The following is a 27,554-nucleotide window of genomic DNA, read 5'->3' as shown; positions in this document are numbered from 1 at the left end:
CTCACTCGTTTCCGCTGCCCTCCCTTCTCACGAAACTCCTATAAATACATGGCTCGAGTGGTGCAAGGTTTGCCGAAATCACCAGCCAAACACCGGCTATTAGGAATACAATAAAATATTCTCTTCTTTCCCTTTTTGTTTCTCTATCATCTTTCTCGCTCTACTTTGAACTGTAACAACAATAGTTGAATCGCCAATGGCGGCAACATCCACCTCTTCTAGAAGATCTACCGGACCGACCTTCCGTTCTCACTCCCCATCTGGTAGATTCCCCTCCTACTCCTCTCCAAGCTCTTCGTCTTCCGCCTTTGCTTACTCCAGTTCCAGCTTCTCCTCTAGCGCCTCAACTTTCTTTCACCGGTCTGCTTCTCCGACACGTGTCAACGTGTGCGGTCATTCCGCCATGTCGCCCTCCGTACGGTTCTCCCTTGACCGTTCGGTGTCACCGAACCGGTCCATCTCCACAGTCGGTGCCAAACCTCCGCATCAGGTTGTGAAGAGGCAGAGTACTCCCAAACGGACCTGTTTGTGTTCTCCTACGACGCACCCTGGCTCTTTCCGGTGCAGCCTCCACAAGAATTTCGGTGGTAACTCACAGGGAGGGAGTGTTTCGGCGAGTAATCGGCTTAACGCGCGCAGATCGGCGATGACGAACTCTCTGGTGAGGATTGGTGGAGTGGAAGGAGATCTGGTCAAGAGAGCCCTTGCTGCGCTGATTCGTCCGTCCTCGCACCAACAGCGCCGCCGCTCCGCTTTCCAACCGAGGCCTAGCAGGTTGTCAGTAATGTCGAAAGCCGAAGATTCCTGAAATTCTCCAACGGTACGAAGCTTCCATTATTTTTGTCGATCCTTATTCAACTGATCCGGCGACGGAGGGCACAGATCCCGGCGAAGCAAAGGTGATCTGGCTGGCAGAGCGTGAGATTCGGTCGCGGACTTGTTTTAGAGTATTCCGTCCGCTGAAACACAGAATCCGAATGGAAAACTGCTATTATACCTCTTTTTAGTTTTTATGTGTATACAGCTTATATATGAACCTTTGCGGCCATTAATGGCGGATTTGAGACTCTCAGGACACTAATCTAACTCTCCTAAAACAAACTAAATTCAAAATTGAACATAATTGAAAAAATTGAAAATAATTTGTTTAAATTTGTTCCATACGTTGTGTTTTTCATCAATTTTTCATTCATTCAGAGATCATTCCATTTCTTCTTCCCCTCTTTTGCGTTCTGTGTATTCTCCGTCGTGTCGTGAATACCGTTTAATTTGTTTTTGACGTATTTCGTGTATTGTTTGTTTGTAGGAGGTGGTATTCGTGTGTTACCTCTGTGGTGTGAGGATCCGTATACCTTCCTCCGATTCGTATGCCTGGCTTTGGTTGTCCTTGAAGGTTCAAGTATTTTTTTATTTATTTTTTCCTGTGCTGTTATGTTTTATTTATTTATGATTTAACCTTTCTTTTTGTTTTTTTTACAGGTTCATCTGCTCTTCAAAAATTACTTGTGTTTTAAGGAAAATCTGCACCTGAACGGCATGGGAGCTTCAAATGGAATAGAACATGGACTCTTGGACTATAAAATTAATTATGATTTAGCGGAATAGGATAATTAAATTGGATCTAAACCTTAAAAATTTAAGGTAAAACAGAAAACGTGACATGGGTGTGGTGGTGTCCAGCTAATTTTCCAGACTCGGTCACCTAAACCTTTGAAAAAAATGAAACTGGTTACTGCTTATGATTGAAGGCCTTGACTAATATAACGTAATTGGGAATAGTAATGTGTTAAATGAAAATGATATATATGGCACTGTTCATTATTACTTAATGGAGAAGGTGTCTTTTGGAAGGTATGGATTTCCATTTGGGATTTATATTAGGGAAGATAATTAATTGGATTTGAAATTTCAACAAATCCCGCACTATGTCACCATACCTTATAGTGGGTGTGGCTATTTCTGTCAATTGTAGCTTTCAACTCTCAATCAATTTTAAGAGTCTAGAAGTGTTTTCCATTTTTTTTTCCTAATATTTGTTCTGAATTGAGATTTTCCTTCTACAATTGACAGAATTAAATCCGTTGAAGTGTATAAATAATCTAACCAAGTGATAATGGATAAATTCTACAATTGACAGACAATCAAATCCGTTAAAGTGTATACATAATCTAACCGAGTGATATAATGTAAACAAAATCTTATATAGTGATGTGATACACCTCTAAAATCGTGGGCTGGGAATTCTATGCGCTTGGGATAACCCCCAATCCACTAGAATATCCCGTTTGTTAGTGTCAAATGAAAATAATTGTTGGCTCTTTTGGTAACGCTTGGTCTTTCAACAAAAAAACTAGGGCTCCATCAGAGACTATAAATTACATACACCTGGCAGCCACTCACCTGAAGCCAATGTCGACCCATACCTGTTTTTTTCAATCGGACCACACCATATATACAATTCGGCCGTGCCAAAATTTGTCTGGTTTTTGTCAGGACTAGGAGACACTAATTAATTATAGAATGATATCATGCATGAATCTGTCATTAATCATAATACAACCCTATCAAGCCATGTCTCCTATTTATTACTAGATGGCATGAACCCTCTATTGATACATTAGAGCTAGTAATATCAACTTGCACGCCAACTTTACAAAAGATTATGAGTGAATCTATCCGATTTAGTTATGATAGTGATCCCAATAATTGTTATTCGAGTTATCACAACTGTTGAGTTGTACACACAAAATTTGAAGTGCATGATGTGAAATCCACAAATTCACTTGAATCATGTATGTCAAACTCAACAACAGCTGGGATAACTGAATTATCTACTGTTAAGATATTTATCATTTTCGTATTATATAAGTTATATTTCAGCTGGCATCAGCATTTTAGACAAATACCAAGATCCAGGGCAAACTGTTTCTTCTTTATTTCATGAAAAATTAAAAGAAAAAACTATTTCATTCTTTAAAGGAAGATGACATCTCTTATCTTGGTATAAAGACATTCTCTTTGTGATTGGTACTCTCTACCTACACTTATCTTTAACAAAGGGCAAAAAGAAAAGAACTTACTAGCAACAGTACTTTATCTTATTTTCTTGAAAATTTAAATTCATGGGAAGATAAGGTTTGTGAAAATGAAAGATGTGGTTGGGATCATTATGGGCTTAATTAGGTCCTGTTGCTATTTGTCATTGTCACTACACTCCCAGCAGACTTGATCTGTATGGCGGTCAAACAAAAACATTATTGGATTGCAGCTGCATATTTGTACGCAACTCACTCCAGATATATATCGAAACAAACAATTAGAACTGAAGAAATGTAGATTAATGTTCATACCCATAACAACTAATAGTCAATTTTAAGTTATTTGTTTAGTTAGGCGGGGGTAGAAGAAGGGATAATCACTTTAATGATAGTTTAATGATGAATCTTTATGAGGTTAAATCATATATATGGACTCTTAAGTATTTTGGAGTTTAATTCTCATTGGGAGCAATATCCTTATAGCTACGCATTAAGTTTTGTCTAATTTACTCGGTCGTTAAGTGAGAAACTTATGTAGCGTGAGCCTACCTTACGGTTCCAATTTATGCCCATATTCAAATATTTAAAGGGTAACTGATTTTGTTTTTGGTTATAAAAAAAAAAGAAAAAGAAGTAGGGGAACAGAAACAAACACGGATACGGTCAATTGAGATGTGGTTTATATATATAGACTATGCGTTTTCTAAAATTGTCATGGTTTTGAGTGAGTGAGGGGTCCTGTCCTGAACCTCCTCTTCTCACGGACCCTTCATAGGCAATTGAAGTTAATTCATTTTATAACGAAAAATTGTACATGACATTCCCATGCTGAACAAAATGAAGGAGGCGAAATCAAATGTTGAAATTGAAATAACAAACATAAAGAAAAAGTCACGCATTATCTATATATGTATGTAAGTATGGGTCCCTCTGGCTCTAAATTTTAAATACATATAGCTTTCATGGATGATGAAATATATATGGGACCAGATGTATACTTATATACTGTTAGCCATCAAACTTCCTTTTACATTTATATTAATCTAAGTGATTTGGTATCACCATAAAAATATAAAAATATTTCCTTTTTATTCAGTGGCTCTTGAGAAGAATATTTAGCTTTAAAAAAAAAGGAAAGAAATCCAAATAAAGTCCACACAAAAGCAAGTTGCGAGTGTGACACCTACTACTTATTCTTATATATGGGACCCTAATATCATACATAGTTTTACTACAACTTGCATCCATATATACATATATATGAAGAGTAATAAATCACCATTTCAATGCTATATATATATATATATATATCATGTTTTAATACACTCATCCAGTTGTTAATACACAGACGAAGACACACAAAGGGTAGTAGTTTTTCTCTGTTGAGAGAACCCAAAAAGGAGTTTTGAGTCGGACATCTACATTGCTGACAGTCACACAACTTGGTGTTTGGTTGGATGAAAAGAAAATGAAGCCCATAGTGTAAAATTGTGTTGGATACAGATCAGGGTGGCCCCATGATGGTTATTAGTGGGCCCGTTGGGTGTGGATGCTGGTTTTGTTCATCCAATACTATTGTTTTGGCCATTTTTTGAAGGATGTTGAAATTCTCAACACGAATACATCGAAAATATTGTCCGGTACTATTGTTTATCCAATGATTCTTAGGCCCAAAAAACACGTCTTCAATGTGAGAGTCATTGAATCTTACTTATAAATCGGTGAGGTGGGTTATACCATACCAATATCAAAATTTTAATCTTTGATAGGAGATCATGGACATGGTCATGTGCATGAACATGCCACGTGGGATGTTGGATTCATGGTGATTATGTTTGTTTGTTTCTCTCTTTTGGTGTCTTGATTGGATAAGGATGGAGTTTGGGATAACATTTCGAGTGACTCCAATATGTTGATTTTGTTCGAGTTGGCTACCGATTCAGATGACGTTGATGTGCAATGTCTTGTTTTTTTTGTAAGTTTGTGAAGAAAGTCTTCTTTGTATAAAGTATAAAGTATAATATAATAATATATAATATATATATATATAAACCTTAAAACACAATCGTAAAGTACTATTAAGAAAAAGATTGTTAACGCAAGCCAGGTTACTTGAATTGAAACGACACCGTCAAAGGTTCACCAAAGCCCATATAGAACCAGATTTGGCCCATTTCATCGCAGTTTGCATTTTGGACCTGACCAGCGTACACAAGGGGATGCTCATTTTAAATGGGCAATCAGAACAGCCAGTCAGCCACACACAAATAGAAGCCTCAGTCCAGAGTCAATTTAAGGCCATTAAAGCAAGCCTGAGTCGGTGAGTCCGAATCTACAGGATAATGGGTCCTTCTTTGTGGCCCAATTATGGAATATATATCCTATTTGTTTAAATTCCTCTTTGGGTGGGCCTTCTATATGGACCCGGCCCACCCTGGTGGTTGGGGAGTTTAGTTTCTGTACCCTGTCCCCTTCTATACTGTCTTCTGTGCGTCAATGGCATCCAAAATATGTGGGCGCGTTTAACTGTCTGATCGAAACAACCGCTAACCAACTGTATGAAAAAACCGTTAAGTCATATAGATAAAATCCCAGTCAAACCCAAAAAACGGCGCAATTTTCTCGGTAAACAATGTCGTTCCAGGCCCGCCCTCTATCTCTCTTATATATGCAAAGATGTCTCAACCCAGGAATCCTTTTCAAGCTTCTCTGTTGTAATAACTGGAACACCACATCGGACTATGTTTTCTTGTGCATATCTTAAGAACTCGTCGCCGTCAATCCGTCGAGTCCTTGTCAATGATCGGCTGTGCGCGCACCTTTTGTTCACCCGATCTCAAGGCTCCATTTCATCATCTTCTACATTGAAGTCCACTAGTGGGTGGCCCAGTTATGGGAACGATAAGCGTGGATACTCTACGTTCAACGTGTTGTTGTCTTCAGGGGCTTTGGTTGTCGGATCCAGCTTGGGATTTTGTTATTTGAATTCATTTGTGTCCTTCGCTGATTGTCCTAATGACGCAATTTGGTCAACAAATGATGATCAGTTTGGACATGAAAAGAAACCCAGATTCCTATTTGGAGGTAGATACTGCTCTATGATTTTTAATTTCTCTGATAATGGTTTTGTCAAGAGTACAAGATACTGTGTTGCTGACATCAAGGTGTTTGATGAAATGGCGCAGTGGTTGATGACTTCCTGGCTGTCATGTTATCTAGGTGCAGTATTTATATAAGGATAAGAATCATATTCTCAGGTTTTGTTCCTTGTTTCAGATTCATACAGGAGAAGAGTCTTTTTCAATTATGAGAAACGGATAAGGTTGCAAAGTCCCCCTCAAAAGGTATGCAGCTTTTCTCTTCTTTGATATGAAAATAGGATTACGGAAGTTAGATGCGAGTACCATTTATGGTTCTCAAACAAGTGGGAGATAGAGAAGTGTTTGATCTACATCAGCTTGATATGTATTTTGTGAAACTTACTATTGCTCCTGTCAGTTCATATATTTAGATTTGATGCATCCGTCTGTTTGTGACGTGAGAAATTCTGGCTTAAAATATTTGAAGTTTTTGAACTGGTTTTAGATCGCCAACTGTCCAGAAGTAGAATTTGTGTCTTGGAGAAAACCATCAGGACTAAGATATTCAAAGCTGGCACTGTTATCAAAACCCTCTCAGAGTTATGGATTATTTCAAAATCAATTTTTGGGCATTTTCCAATACATTCTTGTTTATTCACATTGTGTAATCTTTTCGGTACAGAGGGGTCGAAGGATACACATTGAAAGAATCAGAGGCTAAGTCTTTTAATATTAAGGTTCACTTATTGCTTGTCAGGTTTTTGAATACTTTGCATCTTTTCGATCCCCTTCCGGAGAGGTTCTTATGACACCAGCAGACTTGATGCGAGCAGTTGTTCCTGTGTTTCCACCATCTGAATCAAATAGAGTTAGGGAGGGTTTTCTGAGAGGGGAGCGGGTTCCTGGCGAGTTACATTGTGCCCCTTCAAAATTTTTCATGTTATTTGATACTAATAGTGATGGACTCGTATCTTTTCAAGAGTAAGGGACAGTTGTTTTAGTTTTACCTGCAGCATATTGAAATTTCTATTGTTCAATGGAGATTTAATCATGAAGTTTTTTTTTTACCAGGTACGTCTTTTTTCTTACCCTTCTGAGCATTCCAGAATCAAGTTTTTCAATAGCATTTAAAATGTTTGATCTTGACAGCAATGGGTAGGTCACTTGTCTTTCCATCACTCTGTCATTGGTCTCTAACGAAGTTCAGTCTGTTAGTTTGTATCATTCATTGACATTTCCAACTTATTTCCATTGATATCCTTATGAGCATTATCAACAGTTGTCTCTTATCAGCATGAGCATCTTCCAAATAATGTTTTTTCAATCATAGATTGCGGACATCCCTCCTCATGGTTAAGTAATTAACATTCTGTCCATTATCAGAGAGATAGACAGGGAGGAATTCAGAAAAGTTATGGCACTGATGCGAGATCAATATACGCAAGGGGCTCGACGCAAAGATAGACGGCGAGCTGGTTTCAAAACTTCAGAGTCCGTAGAGAATGGAGGTGTTGTAGAGTATTTCTTTGGTAAAGATGGCAAATCGTGTCTGAAACATGAAAGATTTGTTCAATTTTTGAGAGATTTACACGATGAAGTACGTGGTGTTCTCGTCCTCTCTCCCTCTCTCTCTCTCTCTCACCTTTAAGATTTACATGATCACAGCATAATTCATTGCAGTGATCATGTTGATGTGTTACACTTATTTGCACAACTGAACAATGTTGAATATTGCAGATACTGCAGTTGGAATTTTCCCATTATGACTACAAAATGCGAGGCACAATTCCGGCCAAGGATTTTGCCTTGACATTGGTTGCATCTGCTGATATCAGCCATATAAACAAGCTGCTTCAGCGGGTTGACGAAATAAACGATGGACCACATCTCAAAGACATACAAATAACATATGAGGAGTTCAAAAATTTTGCAGAACTCCGCAAGAAGTTGCAGTCTTTTTCTCTCGCCATTTTCAGTTATGGAAAGGCGAATGGGGTGTTAACCAAAAAAGATTTCCAGAGAGCTGCATCTCAGGTAAATACACCAAGCTCTACATTATTTTCAATATCCATTAGTTTGTTCTCATCCTGATGATATTTTTTAATTTTACTAGGTCTGTGGAATCCCAATTACAAATAATGTGGTTGACATTATATTCCATGTCTTTGATACAAATCGTGATGGTAGTTTAAGTTCAGATGAATTCGTAAGGGTTTTACAAAGACGGGAAATCGAGGCCTTGCCAACTAGAGAGGCAGGCTTCAAGGGACTGGTAGCATGCTGGTTGAGCTGTGCATCAAATTGCTCATCTAACAAGCTTTTTCTTTGATCAACTGATGCTTGATGGACCTGAATATATGCCGCTCAATACACTAGTCGATGACAAACTACTACAGCAGGGAATTTTGGTCTCTTTAGATGAATAGCAGATGAAAGAACTACGTAGCAAGCAAGACTAGCCATTTGAGGATGGAATGGCTGTCAAGATATGTAGGGGACTGTTTGAAGTTATGGTTCATGAAACTAACTATATTTCACAAGCCACGCGTGAAAGTTTTGTACAGTATTTTGGGCGTGATGCGAACTCATAATTTAAATATTTTCCATACCTTGTAATTGTATTTATGAATATAATCACACCAAGCTCATTATGGATGAATCTTTCCAGTTGGGTGACTCAAGTTCAACTCTTCACATCAACACCCAATCCAATGATCAATGTCTTATCAGGTAGTCGGGGAAAGTGCGACGATCCAAGTATTTAAGAATTCATTTCAAGGACCTCTGAAACAATCACTTTTCTGGGGAATTAGAAGAGTAATAATTTGCCAATGCTTGTCTTACGTTTATGATTTCCGTGAATAAAGAAGAAAATAACTTCCCAGCTATGATGGAAGCAACACAAGTGGGTTTAGTGGCATTCCTGTCTCAAACTGTTTCCCACAGTTGGAAGACTTGGGCTAAACGCAATCTTGTAGTTCCATGGGAAAAAAAAAACACTCTGGATTCAGCTTAGAGTTGCTTGTAAATTGGGGTCAGAAACATTCAGCAAATAAAGTGAGATTAAATCTACCATCTATTTCGTCAAGAAAACAAGTTCTTAGCTAAAGCATCTGATATTAATAACAATACTATATTTGAAGCGTATACTGGTTGTATCTGTACGTCAATTATTCCTCTGAATCAGCATTTGATGGATGTTCAACTTCCTTGACCATGACAATCCCATTATCTTCAGATTCTCCCTTTTCCACCTTCCTATCCTTGTAATCCTTGGGAAGGACATTACAGTCAATGGTGTGCGACACTGGCCTCTCTTCTTGGAACAATCTGTAAACCAAAGTCCATCAAACAAACTAACGCGAAGCATAAGAGAAAGAGAAGCATGCATAACATGACTATCACACAATCCTATAGTGTTAGATTAGGATCCTGTCAAAGGAAATATATAACTTCTGCGAGTTCACTATGCACAAAGAGAGTGTAGCTTTGTAGAAATGAATGATAATTGATAATACAAATATACAATATCATTGTCGTTCAGTATCATAGAATTGTGCCATGATCCACTCCAAGGAACCACTTACTAGATCAGAGGCATCTTTATGATTACTTCTACCAGTATTAACTTTTCTGGTTCAGTGAAAGAAATAAACAAAATGGGGAGACCAGGAGAGTCTTGCTGAGCTTGTCCAAACACAACACATCTAAATCTAATCCATTTAACAATTCAAAAAATAAATTAAGAATTATCTTGGTATGTTGTCCAAGTAGGGTAATACAGTCAGCTACATTCCTTGAATGACCAGATATTAGAATTGATGGGCACACAGGAAGGTTGAAAACTATATCATTTTATGCAAGCACTTGAATAGTTAACCTTTTCAAGTCAAAACTGAAAACCAGATCTAGCACGAATGTGTATCAGCACTGTACAGAGAGAGAGAGAGAGAGAACAGGGAAAAGAGCCTTACGGGTGTTTGCAAAGCATTGGACTTTGAACAGTAAGAGCATACTTGCAAGTTGATAGCTCAGTGATAGAACTGATCATTGCTCTGGGCTCTGAGCAAACAAATCTCACCTACAAATTAAAATAAAAATCCATAAGGGATCAAAACCGTATCTAGATGCTACAAATACTTTTATAACATAGCCATCTTTTACCTCAGTTTCTCTGGGCTGATTTGTAAGATCACAGATGGTGCCATTTGTGTACTGATGAGCATGATACCTGCACAAATTATGGGAATACAGAAACTAACTGATACTTCTTTCTCCACCTTACCCTATTTCCTTAGATTTGTAAAACACACTGCTACTTCAAGTCATACCTCTGTGATGCATCTTTCGAGCGAGGATCTTTCAGTGTGGAAATGTCGGAGAGATTCTGGTTGAAAGCAGCCGTGGCTTCTTCATCAAAAACACCCAAGACAAACTCCTGAACTGCCTGTAACAACAGAATAACAAACCCACTTACTACACGTACATGTAAGAAAATCCTAGTACTCCTTCAAAGTTCAAAGTACTACAAAGAGATTAAAATACGTCAAATTATATGACACATGTCTTCACTATTATGTCATTAATAATTAATCTCAAAGATGATGCTACTCCTACTGCTACTGTACGTCTGTGACCGCCCCAACTAGACTTAATAGTTGTTGGACACCTAAAAGCATGCAGTCCAATTGGACTTCATACAATTATTAAATGCATAGTATACATCATATTAAACACCTCCTTTGCATTGCATATAATAGTTCATACAAAGAAGATGACCAAATGAAATACAAACCACACCTTCATGAACTTACTTTATCATCTTCAATGTGAAGTTGCCGAAGTTTCTTCTGATAGCAAAATTCATACGACCACCAACCTTCTTGCTGGATAAAAGTGCTAGAAGCTGTAAGTTTACTAATTTAATATAGCTTCTGATTTATTAAAAGAACGCATTACACATCAAGAAAAATAGTAAGACGATAAGACCAATATCCATAAGTATTTCCGAGCCAAAAAAGCTCTTTTTGGAAGTAATTTGCAACCTGAGACGTGAAGTGCAAAATGGTTTTGGTTGACAGATACTTACTCTAATAAAGCAGCGATCCTTCAGTATTTCAAGTAGCTCATCTGGTGTTTTCAATTTAATCCGCTTCTCAGTTTCCACAATCATGCTGCTTGTGTTCAGCTGACTAATGGGCTTTATGCTCTTGACTTTCTCCTCCCTAGGCAAGAAACATATATACTTTTGTCCATCTTTATTGGGCATAATCATATATTCCTGGTCATCATCCTGCAAAATAATTGCAAACATAGATATGAATTAGTGAGACAGTAAATCCAAACACAAATAAAGTTCACAAACAAGAGCTAGCAAGTATTATATACGAATTCTGCATCACAGAATGGGAAAGTGAACCCGGGACGAGGTAAGACAGATCTCACAAAAGTATGCCACCAGCCCTAAAGAGAGTTAACGAGTCTTAGGAGTTCATGAAATCAGTTTGATCACCGACCCTTCTGAGACCTTTCTGCTAGTTACTGCAAGAGCACCCAAAAAGACCACAGGCACAAGGGGAGGTTTAGGTAAAAATAATTACAAGTACTCAAGTACCGGGCTAGTGATCACTGATCACCGCACAAAAGAACCAAGCTACTTAGGAAAAGGAGAAGTGCTTGACAATGTGAACCTTGGTATGACCAATCAAACCGTCAATGTTGTTAGAGAGAACATGGCAGCCTAAGCCCTAGACCCTTACACAGAACCCTCGCTTTCAATACACAAATTTCTTCACATAATTCCTCAATAAAAGTGTGTCAGAGCTTCATCAAGCCATCATTATATGGATAACACTGTACTCAATTTCCATCATCCCATTACAGTCTCAAGAAACAATTGCGACATCCTAAGCCACAAAGTAGGGTAGGGGTCATCACTAGAAAAACGTGATAACAACAATTCAAGTTTGCATTATAAGTTTTTAACCCACATCTAGCCTTATAGTGTATAAAACAGAGAGAAATTGCAATGTATAGAAAAGGCTAAAAGTTCAAAAGATCAAAATAGACTCCTCATGAAGTGAGGTGGAAAGAGCGGGTATTTGTAAATAATCATAGGCCTCCTTACAGGATGAAGAGTTGTAAATAACCCTACACTTACTTACCGGATGAAATGGTGAATCTTCTGGATGGAATTCAATCTTATATTTTGGTTCATGCGAGCTGCGTCCAAATGTGCCACCTGCTACTCAGTGAAATATTAATGAGATAACAGCATTAACAGTAGACTCGAAGCAAAAGAATCAATTTTTTTGAAAAAACACTGTTGAAATAGTTAATGACACCCATTTCGTATAATGGTTGTCTTGCATAATTTCCACAACAAACCTGACTCGCTTACAATCAAATATGAAAATTTGGAAAGAGTCCATTGATTACATAGAACGACTAACTCAGTATAGACAATCAATTACATATTGAACTGCATATAGCTTCACAAACCCAGTCCTAAAACGGTCACCTGAATTTCTTTCAGGAAAAATTGCACAACTTCATGAAAATCGATTCCAATTCAGGAATTTATAACCAACCCACATAAAAATATACTGACTGAGCTCGATGAACAGAAAAATAAGAAACGGAAAATTGAAGACGGAATTGAATGGGGAAGACACAAATGGATAATTTACCTACATGAGCTGAGAAGATCTGATCCGCTCTCACGAGTCTACACAGCGTGTACGAAACCAAAATCAGCCACAACAATCTCATATTTAGCAATTTCGTTTATTGAGTTGCAGATTTCGTATCCGCTGGAGCGTTCTCGAACTCGACGCGAAGCAGCAGAGTATCCTTCACGAGTTCTGAGGATCTGGTGTAGTCGATGATAACGCGGCTCCACGCACATTCTCCAATTGAGATGCGCCACGTCAAGGAGAAGAATCTTCATAAGAAAAAGTCACGAGATATGCGCGTGATGCCTTTTGGGAGAAGTGGGCTGGGCTGGCACATAAATTCCCCTGGAACTGGACCTCCATACGGGCCAAACCACAAGAATAAGGCCGTCCAAACCATAGGAATAAGGCCAGCCCATTAACACATAGCAAGCCGGTCCGTGGGAGTTGGGCATTGCCGTTTTCCGTTGCCTTGTGACAGCGGGAAGCTTCGTTTTTGTTGGTGATTGGCAGTTACTTGGGCCCCACAACGGCCTTTTCTACTCACATGCTTATGGTCTGGAAACGTGAGAGATGCCGTCGGAGGCAGACAAATTAATTGTATCTCTCAAGAGATGTTCTTGTGGCGTTCACGTCAAGTGGAGAAATCTTAGACATTACAAAATCTCGGACGAATCCTTGGTCGGTTTCCCTTCCATTTCTCAGGAATATATTCTTGTTTGTTATATTTCTTGGATAAATTTTCTCGCTTGAATTTTGCCGGAAAAATTTCTCAGAAGCTCCACCTCGAGGAATTCATTTCCCAGATGAGTCTCTTTTTCATTCTTGTTGTACGTGCAAGAATATATAATGTTTGTTTTGCAGCTAATTTAGGGGCTTGTCCGTTTGCCTCTCTCTGAATTGGGATTTGTTTATTCTCGGAAAAGCAGTAACTTATCCTCATTCGGAGAGAGATATTTATTAATATTAGGTATTACTTTTCTTTTCTTGAGGTTTGATGATTAAAATTCATTCTATGAGGCTAAGAGAGGAACCCATTTGAGCTTGAAGGGAGAAAGTTGAGATTATTGAAGTTATTTTGTACAAATTGAAACCATTTGGGGGTGTTGTGAAAGATTTGCTTCTGGGGTTAATAGACTTAGCTTGTGCAAGAGTACTGTCCTGGTTTGTTTGATTGATATGTGTATTCTTGGGTGTAAGGAAGTGTATTTCGAGTAAAAGGGAACTAATGTTTTAGAGCTCTTTATACTTTATCGGTAGCCATTTGAAAGTTGTGTGATATTGGTTGGTTAGGTTTGGATTGAGAAGCTTTACGAAAACGTAGTTTCAATACTCCGTCTTCTAGTTTTTGATTTGTATTATTGGATTAGATCTTGACGTAGAAGTTACTGGAGTGAACCATTAGGTTTGCTATGGGAAAGCAAAGTGGGAAGAAAAAGAAACAGGAAGGAGGACAATCAAGTGATAATAATGCGAAGCAAACCACAGTTGGAGATGATAGCCCTAAGGACATGGCAGTTTTCATTTCCATGTCGCATGAATTGAAGGAGGAGGGAAACAAGCTGTTCCAAAAGAGGGACCTTGAAGGAGCCATGTTGAAATATGAGAAAGCCATCAAATTGCTCCCAAAAAATCACATTGATGTGTCCTATCTCAGGAGTAACTTGGCTACTTGCTATATGCAGATGGGTCTGAGTGAGTACCCCAGGGCAATTCATGAGTGCAATTTGGCACTAGAAGTTACACCCAAGTACAGTAAAGCACTGTTAAAGAGGGCAAGGTGTTATGAGGCTTTGAATAGACTAGATTTGGCTTTGAGAGATGTTACTACAGTTGTGAACAAGGAACCAAACAATGTCACGGCGTTGGAAATTGCAGAGAGGGTTAAAAAGACACTTGAGAATAAAGGGTTGAGAGTGAATGATGCGGTAATTGAATTGCCTCCAGAATACGTTGAACCTCCTTCTGCTTCACCTATGCCAAAAGCTGCAAAAGAGAAGACGAGGAAGAAAAAGAAAAGCAAAAAAGTTGAGGAGAAGCAAGCCTCAGAGATAATTGAAGAGAGGCAGGTTGATGAGAAAATTGAGGAGAAGCAGGTTGACGAGAAAATTGAGGAGAATAATGCTGAGGATAAGGTGGTTGTGGAGGAGAGAATCAGTATTACAAAAGATGAAGAGCCAAAGAAGACTGTAAAGTTGGTGTTTGGGGAGGATATAAGGTGGGCTCAGTTGCCACTTAATTGTAGCCTCCTACAAGTAAGGGAAGTTATACGTGATCGGTTTCCAAGTTCAAGGGCAGTTCTTATTAAGTACAGGGACCAGGAAGGTGATTTGGTCACAATTACCACAGATGAAGAACTAAGATGGGCTGAAGCAATGGCAGAATCACAGGGTTCAGTCAGGCTCTACATAGTGGAGGTTAATCCCATGCAGGATATGTTCTTTGAGAGATTTATGCCTGAGGTGCACAACCTTGATATCAAACAAAGTAATGGAGCTGAGAATGGGAATGTCGGTAAAGGCAAAGGAACAAAAAATGGGTCATGTTACATTGATGACTGGATAATTGAGTTTGCTAAGCTGTTTAAGATCAACGTTGGGCTTGATTCTGATGCATACCCAAATCTTCATGAACTTGGTATGAAGGTATACTCTGAGGCTGTGGAGGATACAGTCACAAGTGAAGAAGCCCAAAGCCTTTTTGATACAGCAGCAGATAAGTTCCAGGAGATGGCAGCTTTAGCACTATTCAACTGGGGAAATGTTCACATGTCAAGGGCAAGAAAGAGGGTGTCCTTCACCGAAGATGCTTCAAGGGAGTCTAAAATTGAACAAATCAAGACTGGATATGGTTGGGCCCAAAATGAATATACAAAAGCAGGACAGAGATACGAAGAAGCTTTGAGAATAAAACCAGATCTTTATGAAGGTTTTTTGGCTCTTGGGCAGCAGCAGTTTGAGCGGGGAAAACTTTCTTGGTACTATGCTATTAGCAACAATACAAATTTGGAAACCTGGGCTTCCTTAGAGGTCTTACAGCTATATAACAGTGCTGAGGAAAACATGGAAAGGGGAATGCAGATGTGGGAAGACCTGGAAGGGCTACGTCTGAGTGAACTTTCAGAACTCAAGAATGTGAAACTTAAAAGCCAGTCCAAGACAATGGGGCTGGATGATCTATTTAAGGACATATCGGCAGAAGAAGCTACAGAGCAAGCCTCAAACATGAGGTCCCAGATTAACCTCTTATGGGGCACCATACGCTATGAGCGATCTCTTATGGAATTCATGTTAGGGATTCCAGTCTGGCAAGAATGTTTGGAAGTTGCAGTTGAGAAGTTTGAGCTTGCTGGAGCTTCTGCAAAAGACATAGCCATAATGATAAAGAACCACTGTTCAAACAATAATGCTTTGGAAGGTAGCTTATAATTACGTACTGATTTTTTTTAGTCCAAAATCATTCATAAAGAAGAAAATTATAAAGATTTATGCGCCCTCTTTTTTACTTCTTTTAAGTATTTCATTTGCTTCCCTATTTGCAGGTTTAGGACTTAAAATTGATGAGATGATACAGGCATGGAATGAGATGGATGAAGCTAAGAAGTTTCAAAATCGTGTGTGGTCATTGCGATTGGGACCATTACTGCAACGGCGAGTTTCAAAAATCTATCACGCCTTGGAGCATGTATGAGTGGTGTGTTGTAAAGGAAAGCTGAAAAAAACAACGGCGGTGAATTAACATGTAGTGTTCCCATCAACGTGAATCTGTAGTCTGCAGATGAGATAGGTATGCTTACACCAATTACTATTTATTCTCTGCACGTTTTAAGTTTTACTTTTATTGGAAGAAGCTGAACTGATAGGATTTTTAACCAATAGGATTCTTTTTGGCTTGTTTTTGACAGTTTTGTGATTCTTTATTTGTCTGAAGTTGTTTGGCAAATAATAGCATATATATAGGATGAACCTAAACAATGGAGGGGTCTCCCTTAAATGTTACTGGAAAAGGAAAAGAAAAAAAAAGTTGCTGAGATAGACAGTTATTAATTGAATCATTGAAGAGTAAGTAAGAACACAACAGTTTTTTCATGGCTTGAATTTCAGCCCATTAACTTTCTAGTGATTCGTATAGATGCATAATACTTGAGAATTCATCAGTATTTCAAAACAACCAAGTTGTGTTCTTAACATCAAACACATGCATTATAGCGTGTATTTTTCACATATTACTTCTCTACGATAATTCGAAACTGAAGCTTATCATGACCTTGATTTGTATTTTCTGCAGGTTTCTTTGTCTCTAGCTTTAAGGTTCAGATTCAGTGCTGTATTTTTAGCAGGAAAAGAACACGGTTGTAAAGATTTGTATATTTGTTGTCAGAAAATAGGTACTTCAAATTCCTTTACACGGTTTGGAAAAATGAAGTTCCAGAAATTTCCGTTTTCAGGTTTTTCTGTCTAACATTAAGCAGAGAGTTGTATTCATTTCATTGTTAATTCATGGAGGAGTTGTTTTCTATTGTTTGTAGGTACTTGTCTTGAGTAGTGAGAACTTTATTTATACTCTCAACAATATTTATAAAACCAACATTCCATTTTTATGTACTTTTGTTGGATGACCCTTTAGAATCCACTGTTATTGTAACCATAGCCATTGCACTTGCAAATTCAACCAGATGGAGCTGGTGCTGCTGGTGCTCCCGGTGTTGATGGTGATGGTTGTGAAGCCGTTGGTGTTGTTGGTGATGATGGTTGTGATGGGGAAGCAGGGGTTTGTGTTGGTGCAGGTGCAGGTGCAGGTGCAGGAGGGTCTTTCACAAAGCTACATATTATCTTGAGAAGAATTCGAAATGCAGGATTGGGAAACAAAAAGGGCGATAGTCTAGTTGGTTATCTCTCCGAAATTATGGCCTACGGTGTCCGAGGTCGGGAGTTTGAATCAACCAGCTGAGATATTTCATTGTAGACTCCTAGTTGTGTAAGCTTGTCCTACTTCAAGATCCCTACCCGCATGAGCTTCGGCTAGTCTTACCCGTCAGGCTGCCACCAACGTAGTGCGGACTATCCTGACGGCCCAAGATTTACGCTTACTCGACTAAAAAGTTAAGGTCATGCTTTTTTCATTTTGTGGAACAATGAACTTTCAAGATGCAGTTGCTAAACTTCATGTTTGTGGAGTTAGGTTTGGGGGAAGCTTGTTTTTTTTTATATACTAACATAAATATAGAAACAGTACTGGTTTTCATGGCAACATGTTTGCATGGTTTCATCCAATTATAGACCAAATCAAAACCAAAAGGAGTCAAAGAGTCCCAGAGAGGGAAAATTTCTATTTTTCATGGTGACTAAGTTAGCAGCATGAGTACTAGACCATCTGACAAAACTTATTTAAAAGAAAAGGTGAATCTTGAAGAGAAAATGAAAATTATGAAAGAAAATTGTAATGAACCAGATTAGTCACCAGCATTTTTTCTTGATTATTCTAACCAAGCTATTACTGTAAAGACACTAGCCAATCTATGCAGATTTAGCACATGAATTGTGAAGCAAAGGAGGGAAGACTGGGCTGAAAGGGAACATCTTAGGCCAGCACTTGTCCTTAATCTCAGTAACAGCATTGCAACAATCTGGACCAACAACACCAATTTTTCCACCCACAAGTAACTTATAAATCTCTGCAACACAACCTTCTATGCTTGTTAGAGATAACCAGCATTCGACGATTTCCGGCACACCCGGAAGAATGAATGGTGGTGTTTCATAGGCTAGCCCTGCTGAAACCAATATTGCTGTGCATGATATGGTTAATAATACCATATTTAGTGTCTTCTTAGTGGGTACTGTTCCTGCCATTTTTCTGTTAGTTTTGCTTGGAAGGTTTTTTTGTTGATTTGTGTTGGATGGGGAAGGAGATTTATAGTAATTCATACATAATAAACTCAAAGTTCTGCTGCAATTAAGGTTATGAAACAGTTATCTCTGAAACCTTAAATCTGGTTTGTTTACTCTAGAGGCATTAATTCAACATTAATATATAGTTAATATTTCTCTCCTTTTTAATTGCAGAACAAAAGGGTTTTTAGGATTTTTTGACTTACTGGGATCAAATTAGACCAACAAAAAATCATCTCTAATGTGAGTGATTGCATTATAAGAAGCAGGACTGATATCATGGAGAATACGGCCGTTCCGGCCGCCGTAAAGTGAAGAAATGATGTCATCAATATTTTTTTTGTGACGAGAGAATTCACCGAAAACACAGCTCGTCGGACTCTACTGCAATGATAAATTCACGGGTCACATGGAAGGGGAAAATATCTGAGTTTCATCTCTCGAAACTGAAATATGTTCTGTTTCAAGCGGAAGGGGCCTGTTTTGGGCTGTAAAATGAAATGGGTTCACAATGTTGGACCAAGCCCATTGAGCTTGAGCGGGTGAGTTCAGGTATTACTATGCTAACGGGTGCAGTGGAGTTCAGCTTTCTTTAGAATGTGAGTTTTCTTAACACCTAGATCCAAAGCGTTAATCAAGTCAGCAAGAACTAAAAAGTCAATTATACTATTGCCAATATCTTTTTTAGGCTTCCACACCATGTGAGCCTTAATATTTCGTGGAATCAGTAAAATTGAGAGTGGCAAAATTAATTTTGTTCCCGAAAACCGACCAGTTCGTTCTAACCCTAACTGTACCCAAACCCTTGTACCAGAAGCTAGTCAGGTCCTTAACTCTCTCTCTCTCAGCTCTCTCCTGTCTCTATATCTCTCTCTAGGTTTTTTGGTGCTGAATTTTTTCTGCTATTGCACTTTGTTTGGCAGAGTTTATTGTAGCAATGGAGGTCGGTGGTTACTGCTCTGTGGAGAGGGCGATGTGGGTGTGCTCTGCTATGGAAGCTATGGCTTTGGAGACTGTTGGGAAGTCTCTTGCTTTCGTTCTCATGATGGTATTTTCCGCTACCATTTACTCGTAGCCTACAAAATTCCATGTGAAAATTGCTTTCAAGTGTCTGGCTTTTTGTTTCTGTGTCGACACAAGCCTCTGTATCATGCTTTTCTAATGCTATTTAGACGGGACTATTGTGGGTTGATGTTCTACTGGTTCCATGGGAGTTTGGGGTCTCTCTAGATTGTACAAGTTTCTCCCTTTTTGGCTTTTTTTTTTGGAACTTTTTTATTGGGTGTTTTAGCTGTTCCTCTCTACTGCACAAACACATATCCCACCTTTTTGAACTGGGTGCTTTCTGGACGATTTTGATTGGTAATGCTTTGGAGAGTTTGGTTGGTGCAGTAGTTTGGAGTCCCTGTGAAGGCAAGACTCTTCATCCTCTTTTCGCTTTTGTCCTTACTCCTTAGTAAGGTTTTAGACTTTGGTTTTGCATAGGATACTTGATACATTGATACACTTTTGAAGTACTTTCAAGTTTCAAGGCATATTTGCTTTTGCTTTTTAATATTGTGACCTTTATTCTGCGCTTGCCTGAAATTGGTGGGTGATTATTTCAATGATGCATTTTAGTATGTGCAGACGTATGCTGTTGTTTTTGACATGTGTTTTCTGGCAAATAGAAGATAATATCACTTTTGTTTCTGGCAATTAAACAATGTTGTCCTGTTTTTAAAATACGTGCTGATGGTTTTAGATTCTTTATTCTGGATTCTGGTGCTTGAGAGGCCCTACTTTGTTTGTTTTTAGCAGGTTACCATATGAATTCAGACTTAGTTTGTTCCTTTATGTTATTTAAAAGCTAGAGGAAAAGTTCCTATGTATTTTTGGTGCCTAGTTATATTCTTTCCTTTGTTTTTTTATACTATCGTTCATGTATATTTGTTATGGAAAGAACATTGTTATTGGTAATTAGTGATAAGGCTACAAAAGGGGAATGCTAATAGATAGGGATGTAAATAAACCAAGCTGTGTTACATTTTTTAAGGGCAAGGAACGACTTGTTTCCTGGTGGAACAAACTCAAGCTCAAGCTGAGTATCTTCGTGTTCTTAAAAATTAAGGTCAAGCTTAATATGTTCAGAAATAGCCGAGTTTGAGACTAAGCCATCGAAATTGCTTGACCACAAACACAAGCTAATCTGAAACTTGAATTTTAAACATTTTGTCAGAATCAATTTAAATGAATTACAAACGTGTCAAGATCATTAAGTTTCTAACGTTACCATGATGTCTTATACATTAAAGGAGAATAAGGAGGGACTGGGCACTGATACATGGCCTTCCCGTGCTTCATGTTAAGCCGCCCCATAGTTTGGCCCTCGAGCTTGCATTAACTACTTTCACATGCTAATTTTGATTTTATCACAGTAAGTATGAATAATACTTATTTTGTTCTTAATATAGATAAAAGTTAAGTTTTTGTTTAAATATCTTGGGTGAAATCTGACACTGTGGAGGAGCTTTGTGAATGGGGATTCCTGCCTAAACAAAGACATTGAAAAGAATTGATAAATTTAATACCCTTGGCCATTTTCTGGCTCATCTGGAAGGAGATAATCAGATGACTCTTCGAATGGAAGGGAAAAACTAAACAGAAAATTTGAAAAGATTGGCTTGACTATGTCTGATGTAACTTTTGTTGTGCGGCTGCTCTCTGCCTGCAGGGATATACTCTCTGGTAATGCATTTTATAGTTATTTCAGATCAATAATCTTCTGTACATGTGATGTATATGTGGTTCAGTGGAGCATTGCATTTCTCTCTTCAAATATCTTGTTGCTACATTTGAAAGCTGATAATTTTTTGCTGTTTAATGATGGAAATAATAACAAAATAAGCCATTCTTTTGTATCAGTGACATATGCATCCTTTAAACCCCTTATCAATGATGCTCTTTTTCTGTTCCAGGCAGGATCGCTGTTGGATGATGTTAGATTAACTGCAACAGATGAAAGGTAACTGATTATCCTGTTTGGGCCTCATCTTAAGGATCTGTTATTGGTTTGGTTGGGAAAATTCTGTCAAGTTGGTTGATGTGACTACATTTTGCAGGTTTCCTGTTGACGAGCTTCGCAAAGTGAAACGTCCTGATCCTGAAAATAAAGATTCTAGTGATACAGACGATGACGAAGATGATGAAGATGATGACAATGTCGATGATCAGGATGAGGATGATGCTGGAGATGAAGATTTCGATGGTGAGGAAGGGGGTGCGGAAGCTGATCCTGAGGATGACCCGGAGGCAAATGATGGTGGAGGATCAAGTGATGACGATGATGAGGACGATGATGACGATGATGGGGATGAGGATGATGCTGAAGAGGATGGTGAGGAAGACGAGGATGAGGATGAAGATGAAGAAGTTCCGCAACCACCTGCAAAGAAGAGGAAGTGAAAGTAGCTTTAGGGGTTCCCTCCCATGCTTTTTTTTTTTTTTGGTTTCTTTCCTTTTTACCACCTTAGGAGGGAGTGGTTATTTAGCTTGTCAGTCTGCATAGAGTAGAAAATTACCATTGTTGTCCGAATGAAGCTAGTTATTTTCACGAGATTGTTGGTGTTGCAAAGTATTTCATTATATGCGATTTATGAAACATTTTAGTTGGGTTGGGTTGTAACAGGGGGATTTGTTGTGTGGTTCTGGAGTCTGGAACAGCAAAGCTCCCCTCTTCAATGAATCATTCTCATTCACATGGACAACCATCTGCAACGTGCGGGCTGTCACCTAGTATTACTTCATTGACAAGTAGTAGAATTGGTGTTATTGGCCCTTCCTGCTGTAGTGCCATCACTTGCATTCAATCTGGTTGTTGTCCAGTATTATTTAGATAAATGCACTTCCTTGACTTCATAACCACTAAAATTATCTCAAGAAAAAATAAATTAATTGAAATTTTGAAATAACTACATAATCTAGTGGTTATAAACCTAGTCTATCGGATTGAATAATCTGGAGATGATATATCAAATTTAATCTAAATTCTGTTGTTGGGATTTTTCAAATACAACTTCCCTGTACCCTTTAAGCACTATAAAAAGGCCACAAAACCATTGAATCAATCACCTGCAGTTCTTGTATTGAGTGTCTTTTGAGTGCATTTGGTAAACAACAAAAAGTTAATTCACTTCAAAGATGATGAAGATTGCTGTTCTCTTGCTCCTCCTAGCATGTCTCATACAACAAGCTCTGGGTGCTGCCAATGTTGATGCTGATGATAAGGCTGGGCCACCCATGCCATCTTTCCCATGGCTTCGCAGGCCCTGGCGCCCACGCAGGCCATTCTTCCCGTTCCCAATGCCCCCATTGCCAGCCCACCACTGGCCCAAGCCCAGTCCTGACACTCCTAAGCCCAACCCAGCAATCCAAAAATGTTTCATGGATATGTTTGAAGAGGCAAAATGTGTTGGTGAAATCAAGGCATCATATTGGAACAAGAAAACCAGTGTTGGTGATGATTGTTGCAAGATTGTTCAACAAGTTAGTGATGATTGTGCCAATGCTTTTAACAATCCATACTTTGGTGCAGTATTGAAGCAATATTGTGCTAAGAAGGCTTACTTGACTAGTCCATGATTGGGAGGAGGGCTACTTTGGGTTCTTGTTTCTCTTTGATTTCTAGTGTTTGATTTTGTTTATTTGGGTCACTAATTAAGCGTTTTGTTATGCTTTTCTTAGTGATTTAGGTTGTTTGTTACGGAAGCTCCCTTCCTTTTGTTTTCAATGTTCCTTGTCTTTGATAATACATGAATAATAGTTTGTCTTTGCTAAATTGGCAATAAAGCATGCTATATTATATTTTAATTGATATTTAATATGTGGATGAACTAATAGTGCCTTGAATGAGCAGACCAAACCCTCAAAAGTCGCAATCTTTAGGACAGATGAAGAAGTAGAGAATTCAAAGCAGAATTGTTTTTTCCACTATTATATGTTTCCACCATTAATCATTCAATTGATTTGCTCCTCTGTCTAATTAAATACTCTTTGTTGGGATTCAGAACAAAAAGGCCATATACTTCCAAAAACTCAGTGTGTAAATCCATGCCAGCAAGGAGATGCGTTTTCTAAACCAAATAATCAATGATAACGACCATTAAAGAATAAATCAATGCGGACCTTGTAGGAGCAGATATTCTACAATCGTTGAAATATCAACTTTTCTTCCTATGGGGTCCGTTTGCAGCTTTGGATCCTGTAAGTTTCACAACAAGGCAAACCGTGAAAGCTCCTTAACCAGCTTAGGGGGTGCCGGTCGTGGAGGCTCCGACGATCAAGTTAGTACTTGTCGGAGATGGAAGACCAACTATATCTTAAGTGTTTTTGTCTGAATGGATATTATGTAGAGTTGGTCGAAAGTGTTTTTTTTTGTATTGTCTAGTTTGTTTTGTCCAAAAATGATCGATCCCCCGCGTATGAAAAGAGGGGGGTATTTATAGAGAACAAGGATCGACCTCGGGAATTGTTGTACATTCCAGTTATACCATTGGACCAACTTGTATGAAAGAAGTGTATAAAAAGTCTACTATCCCGGTTGTGTCAGGGTAAGCGATAAAGCAACAATGTGTCATAATTAAGACAGGTGTCGATGAAAGCATGGAAGAATTGTAGGCGGTATTTAATGAATAGATACATATATGAAAGAAAGTCATACCTAAGGATGTGAGTCAGTCACACATACAAATATCGGCTGTAGATTAGAATGATAAGGACTGCTTTATGAGTGAGGTAGTCCGAGTAATGGCGCTCACATGTGGCGTCGCCATTACTCTGTTCTGGCGACTGTACCCAGTCGCCAATACCTGCGAATGTCTTGACACCTAGTTCCATCATGCTAAGGAAGGATCATAATAAAGTGACCAGTCTGCAAAGCTATAAAGATCCTGTAGATAAGTGTCAGAAAATATGACAGTTTTGGTGTCAGAATACTGTTTATATCACTTAGCAATGATGTAAAGATTGTATATGAACCAAAGATAGCCTTTTAGGTTTGGGCCTAACTGTGATAGTTAATCTGTGGACCTAGACAGTCCAGCATGTCTTGTCGTTATTTGACCACGTGGGGCCATACCATGTTTGGCACCTACAGACCTAATATCTTCAATTCAATGTGTTTAGACTAGGAATTTCAAACAATTGTCCAAGCAAACAAGCTTTTCCTATATATGTTAAAACCCCTCTCTAATTTGTTTGAGGCTCCTCCTGAATCTCTGATAATCTCTGACTCGGTAAAGCAAACATCAATGGCTGGAGTTGTTGTGCCTGCAGAGGGTGTACCACTGCCCAAAAACTGTGCAAGAAATGTCAATCAATGGGGAGGAACCACCTCCACAGTTTCTTGCCAAAGAGAATCCTTTTGGGGCCTTAGATTCTTCTCCAACGTCTGATTCAGTCCCTCTCATTGATATCAGCATCCTTTCTTCATCAGATGATGAACTTGAGAAACTGAGATTAGCTCTCAGCTCATCTGGGTGCTTCCAGGTTAAATAAAGTTCCAATCAAGGCCTTTTTTTTTTTTAATAAATCTGATGTGGGCTTGATTTGAACTAGTAAAGAATGAAACTTTTTGGGAAATCTAGTATTTATATACTGTGAAATGTTATTGGGTTTTGATGATGAGTGTTATAACAGGCTGTAGGGCATGGGATTTCAAGTGAGTTTCTTGACAAAGTGCGCAAAGTTGGAACAGATTTCTTTCAACTTCCACAGGAAGAAAAGCAGAAGTGTTCTCGTGCAGCTCATGATGTGCAAGGATATGGACATGACTTGATTGTTTCAGACAAACAAGTTCTTGACTGGTGCAGCCGCCTTTTTCCTTCGCGTTTTTCCTGAAAATCAAAGAAGGGACAACCTTTGGCCCCAAATTCCACATGATTTCAGGTTATATATAGCTTTGTTTGTTAGCTTTTTTGCTCTTCGTCAAGGCAGCCTATTTGAAGGTTGATTTCTTGCAGAGACATTTTACATGAATACTCAATGAAGATAAAGCATTTGATGAATGTTCTATTCGAGGCGATGGCTAGGTCATTGAATCTGGAAGAAAAAAGTTTTTCAGACCAGTTTGGAGAGCAACCAGTGATGCAAGTTAGATTCAACTTCTATCCACCTTGTTCGAGGCCGGACATGGTTCTCGGAGTCAAACCTCATACGGATAGATCAGGGAATTACAGTTCTGTTGCAAGACAAAGAAGTTGAAGGTCTTCAAATCATCAAAGATGGAAAATGGATCACAGTTCCAGTTCTTCCTGATGCTCTTGTTGTCAATCTTGGCGACCAAATGCAGGTATACATATACATGTTTGAGTTGCAGTGACAATATCACAATTACTCTTTGCAGCACAAGCAACTGATTAATCAGCACAAGTGGTTTTTTGCAGATAATGAGTAATGGAGTACTCAAGAGTCCAGTTCATAGGGTTGTGACCAACACAGAAAAACTGAGAATGTCCGTGGCGATGTTCAACGAGCCAGATCCGGAGAAAGAGATTGGACCTGTGGAACAACTGATGGATGATAACAATCCAAGATTATACAGAAATGTGAAAAATTATGCAGTCATCAACTATGAGTGTTTTCAGAAAGGCATCGTAGCACTAGAGACTATAAAGATTGGTTGATGTTCAAAGAATTGTGACTAGAATAAGAACTGATACCGTTCTTTAGAATTACCGATCATGTGTGTGGTCCTATTAACATCTGGGTTTGTCTCAGTTCTCTGATGAATGTCAACCAAAAAAAAATTATGTTTTCTTTCTCTGATTGTTGATTCCACTTAGGCCTTGCTTCCTTACTAAAGGTACAAAATGGTCATTTTGCTCCCCAAATCATAAAATCAGGCTTCCAACATCGAATTGGGTAACAGGAAATGATGATTCCCTCTCTTGGATGCAAAATGACAAGTAGACCATAACCGAGTTTGATTGAAGATATTAGACGAGTTTTGAAGTTTTTCAGGTTCTTCGATATGATATTTAGTAAAAAGAGAACAATATGTAGCATCTAGACCAATTAGGTAAGAACCCAGATTACACTACCAGGACTCAAAATCTATTACAGAACAAAAGGAGAGAAGGAACGTAAGGGATTCAGAAATGAATTGATCTACCAAGACCCAAAAAGAAATCGAGTTACCAACTCTTCCTAGCACCGACTCCTCGTGGTCATCGTCATCGTCCTCGTCCTTGTCATCAACCCCTTGGGAGGGAAATTTGCAGCCAATTAAAGAGTCAACCATGAACTACAAAGTACATAATAGTTTTTAACATGTGGAGGGAGGAACAAAGATCCGGCAGACGGTAACCAGTAGACCATCCACATTTGATCCAATGATCTATAATATCTTAAAGAGGATGCCACCATGTGTAGCGAAAAACGGGGCAAACACGAGTGATTCAACAGCCATTAGCTTGATGAGGATGTTGAGTGAAGGTCCAGATGTGTCTTTCAGAGGGTCTCCAACGGTGTCACCAATAACAGCTGCCTTGTGTGCATCTGATCCTTTGGGACCAAGGGTTCGCGCATGCTCAGAAGCACCCGCCTAGATCACATAATGAATCCAGACGTAAGCCACGGTCTAAACAACAATTTTTTAAGTTGCAAATTATGAATAAAATGTCGATAGTCCACTAGAATGCATACCTCAATGTACTTCTTGGCATTGTCCCAAGCACCACCAGTGTTGGAAGCAGAGATGGCAATCTACAATGAAGTCCAACGAAAAACATGAGTACAGAAACTATCAGAAACATACATACATATATATTACAACCTCTTTGACTTCACCATAGCAGCACGAAGTGCCCACTACTCCAAAGTCATATGACATTA

At 38.7% G+C, this 27,554-nt stretch overlaps 7 protein-coding genes, 1 long non-coding RNA gene and 1 pseudogene across 9 annotated transcripts in view; 6 read left to right on the top strand and 3 right to left on the bottom strand.

Annotated features, from left to right (window-relative positions):
* Positions 1–63: 63 nt before the first annotated feature.
* Positions 64–1,161, top strand: LOC120005867. Its single transcript, XM_038855727.1, has one exon. The coding sequence runs from the start codon at positions 197–199 to the stop codon at positions 806–808; it is 612 nt and encodes a 203-aa protein (XP_038711655.1). The 5' UTR covers positions 64–196; the 3' UTR covers positions 809–1,161.
* A 4,429-nt stretch (positions 1,162–5,590) lies between these two features.
* LOC120005863 (calcium uptake protein, mitochondrial-like) lies at positions 5,591–8,779 on the top strand. Its single transcript, XM_038855724.1, has 7 exons — positions 5,591–6,122; positions 6,315–6,382; positions 6,876–7,099; positions 7,190–7,273; positions 7,502–7,715; positions 7,856–8,152; positions 8,232–8,779. Exons 1-7 carry the CDS (start codon positions 5,597–5,599, stop codon positions 8,445–8,447), a joined length of 1,629 nt encoding a protein of 542 aa, XP_038711652.1. The 5' UTR covers positions 5,591–5,596; the 3' UTR covers positions 8,448–8,779.
* A 317-nt stretch (positions 8,780–9,096) lies between these two features.
* On the bottom strand, positions 9,097–13,013 carry LOC120005865 (protein OS-9 homolog). Of its 2 annotated transcripts, none has more exons than XM_038855725.1 (8): positions 12,808–13,013; positions 12,283–12,362; positions 11,208–11,411; positions 10,933–11,004; positions 10,450–10,565; positions 10,283–10,349; positions 10,093–10,199; positions 9,097–9,448 (listed from the first exon to the last, which is right to left on the bottom strand). In XM_038855725.1, the coding sequence occupies exons 1-8, from the start codon at positions 12,887–12,889 to the stop codon at positions 9,289–9,291; spliced, it is 888 nt and encodes a 295-aa protein (XP_038711653.1). In that variant the 5' UTR covers positions 12,890–13,013; the 3' UTR covers positions 9,097–9,288. The 2 variants fall into 2 exon arrangements, with proteins under 2 accessions (XP_038711653.1, XP_038711654.1); XM_038855726.1 differs by having other exon boundaries at positions 12,283–12,359.
* A 365-nt stretch (positions 13,014–13,378) lies between these two features.
* On the top strand, positions 13,379–17,396 carry LOC120005861 (protein PHOX1-like). Its single transcript, XM_038855722.1, has 3 exons — positions 13,379–16,209; positions 16,334–16,578; positions 17,080–17,396. Exons 1-2 carry the CDS (start codon positions 14,205–14,207, stop codon positions 16,480–16,482), a joined length of 2,154 nt encoding a protein of 717 aa, XP_038711650.1. The 5' UTR covers positions 13,379–14,204; the 3' UTR covers positions 16,483–16,578; positions 17,080–17,396.
* A 2,005-nt stretch (positions 17,397–19,401) lies between these two features.
* Positions 19,402–22,429, top strand: LOC120005868 (phosphopantothenoylcysteine decarboxylase subunit VHS3-like). Its single transcript, XM_038855728.1, has 4 exons — positions 19,402–19,508; positions 19,607–19,731; positions 21,641–21,687; positions 21,785–22,429. The coding sequence occupies exons 2-4, from the start codon at positions 19,621–19,623 to the stop codon at positions 22,125–22,127; spliced, it is 501 nt and encodes a 166-aa protein (XP_038711656.1). The 5' UTR covers positions 19,402–19,508; positions 19,607–19,620; the 3' UTR covers positions 22,128–22,429.
* Positions 22,430–22,862: 433 nt separating this feature from the next.
* LOC120005419 lies at positions 22,863–23,303 on the top strand. Its single transcript, XM_038855044.1, has one exon. The coding sequence runs from the start codon at positions 22,863–22,865 to the stop codon at positions 23,301–23,303; it is 441 nt and encodes a 146-aa protein (XP_038710972.1).
* A 1,698-nt stretch (positions 23,304–25,001) lies between these two features.
* On the top strand, positions 25,002–26,486 carry LOC120005864 (annotated as a pseudogene).
* Positions 26,487–26,663: 177 nt separating this feature from the next.
* LOC120005870 lies at positions 26,664–27,475 on the bottom strand. The gene is made up of 2 exons (XR_005469926.1): positions 27,366–27,475; positions 26,664–27,264 (listed from the first exon to the last, which is right to left on the bottom strand). It is a non-coding gene; the product is annotated as an uncharacterized LOC120005870 (long non-coding RNA).
* A 13-nt stretch (positions 27,476–27,488) lies between these two features.
* The window catches only part of LOC120005416 (ubiquitin-like domain-containing protein CIP73), an 8,122-nt gene continuing 8,056 nt past the window's right edge, over positions 27,489–27,554 (bottom strand). Inside the window, exon 11 of the mRNA XM_038855042.1 lies at positions 27,489–27,530. Within this exon, the coding sequence (XP_038710970.1) occupies positions 27,489–27,530 (42 nt within the window). The remainder of the gene's footprint in view (positions 27,531–27,554) is intronic.

This window comes from Tripterygium wilfordii, chromosome 9, assembly GCF_013401445.1.
Source record: "Tripterygium wilfordii isolate XIE 37 chromosome 9, ASM1340144v1, whole genome shotgun sequence".
NCBI classification, from domain to species: domain Eukaryota; kingdom Viridiplantae; phylum Streptophyta; class Magnoliopsida; order Celastrales; family Celastraceae; genus Tripterygium; species Tripterygium wilfordii.
The sequence above is the reverse complement of the archived record's forward strand: the minus strand, read 5'-3'. Positions and strand labels throughout refer to the sequence as shown.

Coding starts and splice junctions, on each gene's coding strand:
- LOC120005863 (XM_038855724.1), top strand. CDS start 5,597: ATGAAAAAACCGTTAAGTCATATAGATAAAATCCCAGTCAAACCCAAA. Junction 7,100..7,189: donor GGACTCGTATCTTTTCAAGA/GTAAGGGACAGT, acceptor TTTTTTTACCAG/GTACGTCTTTTTTCTTACCC. Junction 8,153..8,231: donor TCCAGAGAGCTGCATCTCAG/GTAAATACACCA, acceptor TAATTTTACTAG/GTCTGTGGAATCCCAATTAC.
- LOC120005865 (XM_038855725.1), bottom strand. CDS start 12,889: ATGAGATTGTTGTGGCTGATTTTGGTTTCGTACACGCTGTGTAGACTC. Junction 11,005..11,207: donor AGGATCGCTGCTTTATTAGA/GTAAGTATCTGT, acceptor ACTTTTATCCAG/CAAGAAGGTTGGTGGTCGTA. Junction 10,200..10,282: donor ATCAGCCCAGAGAAACTGAG/GTAAAAGATGGC, acceptor TTTAATTTGTAG/GTGAGATTTGTTTGCTCAGA.
- LOC120005861 (XM_038855722.1), top strand. CDS start 14,205: ATGGGAAAGCAAAGTGGGAAGAAAAAGAAACAGGAAGGAGGACAATCA. Junction 16,210..16,333: donor AAACAATAATGCTTTGGAAG/GTAGCTTATAAT, acceptor CCCTATTTGCAG/GTTTAGGACTTAAAATTGAT.
- LOC120005867 (XM_038855727.1), top strand. CDS start 197: ATGGCGGCAACATCCACCTCTTCTAGAAGATCTACCGGACCGACCTTC.
- LOC120005419 (XM_038855044.1), top strand. CDS start 22,863: ATGATGAAGATTGCTGTTCTCTTGCTCCTCCTAGCATGTCTCATACAA.
- LOC120005868 (XM_038855728.1), top strand. CDS start 19,621: ATGGAGGTCGGTGGTTACTGCTCTGTGGAGAGGGCGATGTGGGTGTGC. Junction 19,732..21,640: donor TTGCTTTCGTTCTCATGATG/GTATTTTCCGCT, acceptor TTTCTGTTCCAG/GCAGGATCGCTGTTGGATGA. Junction 21,688..21,784: donor TTAACTGCAACAGATGAAAG/GTAACTGATTAT, acceptor TACATTTTGCAG/GTTTCCTGTTGACGAGCTTC.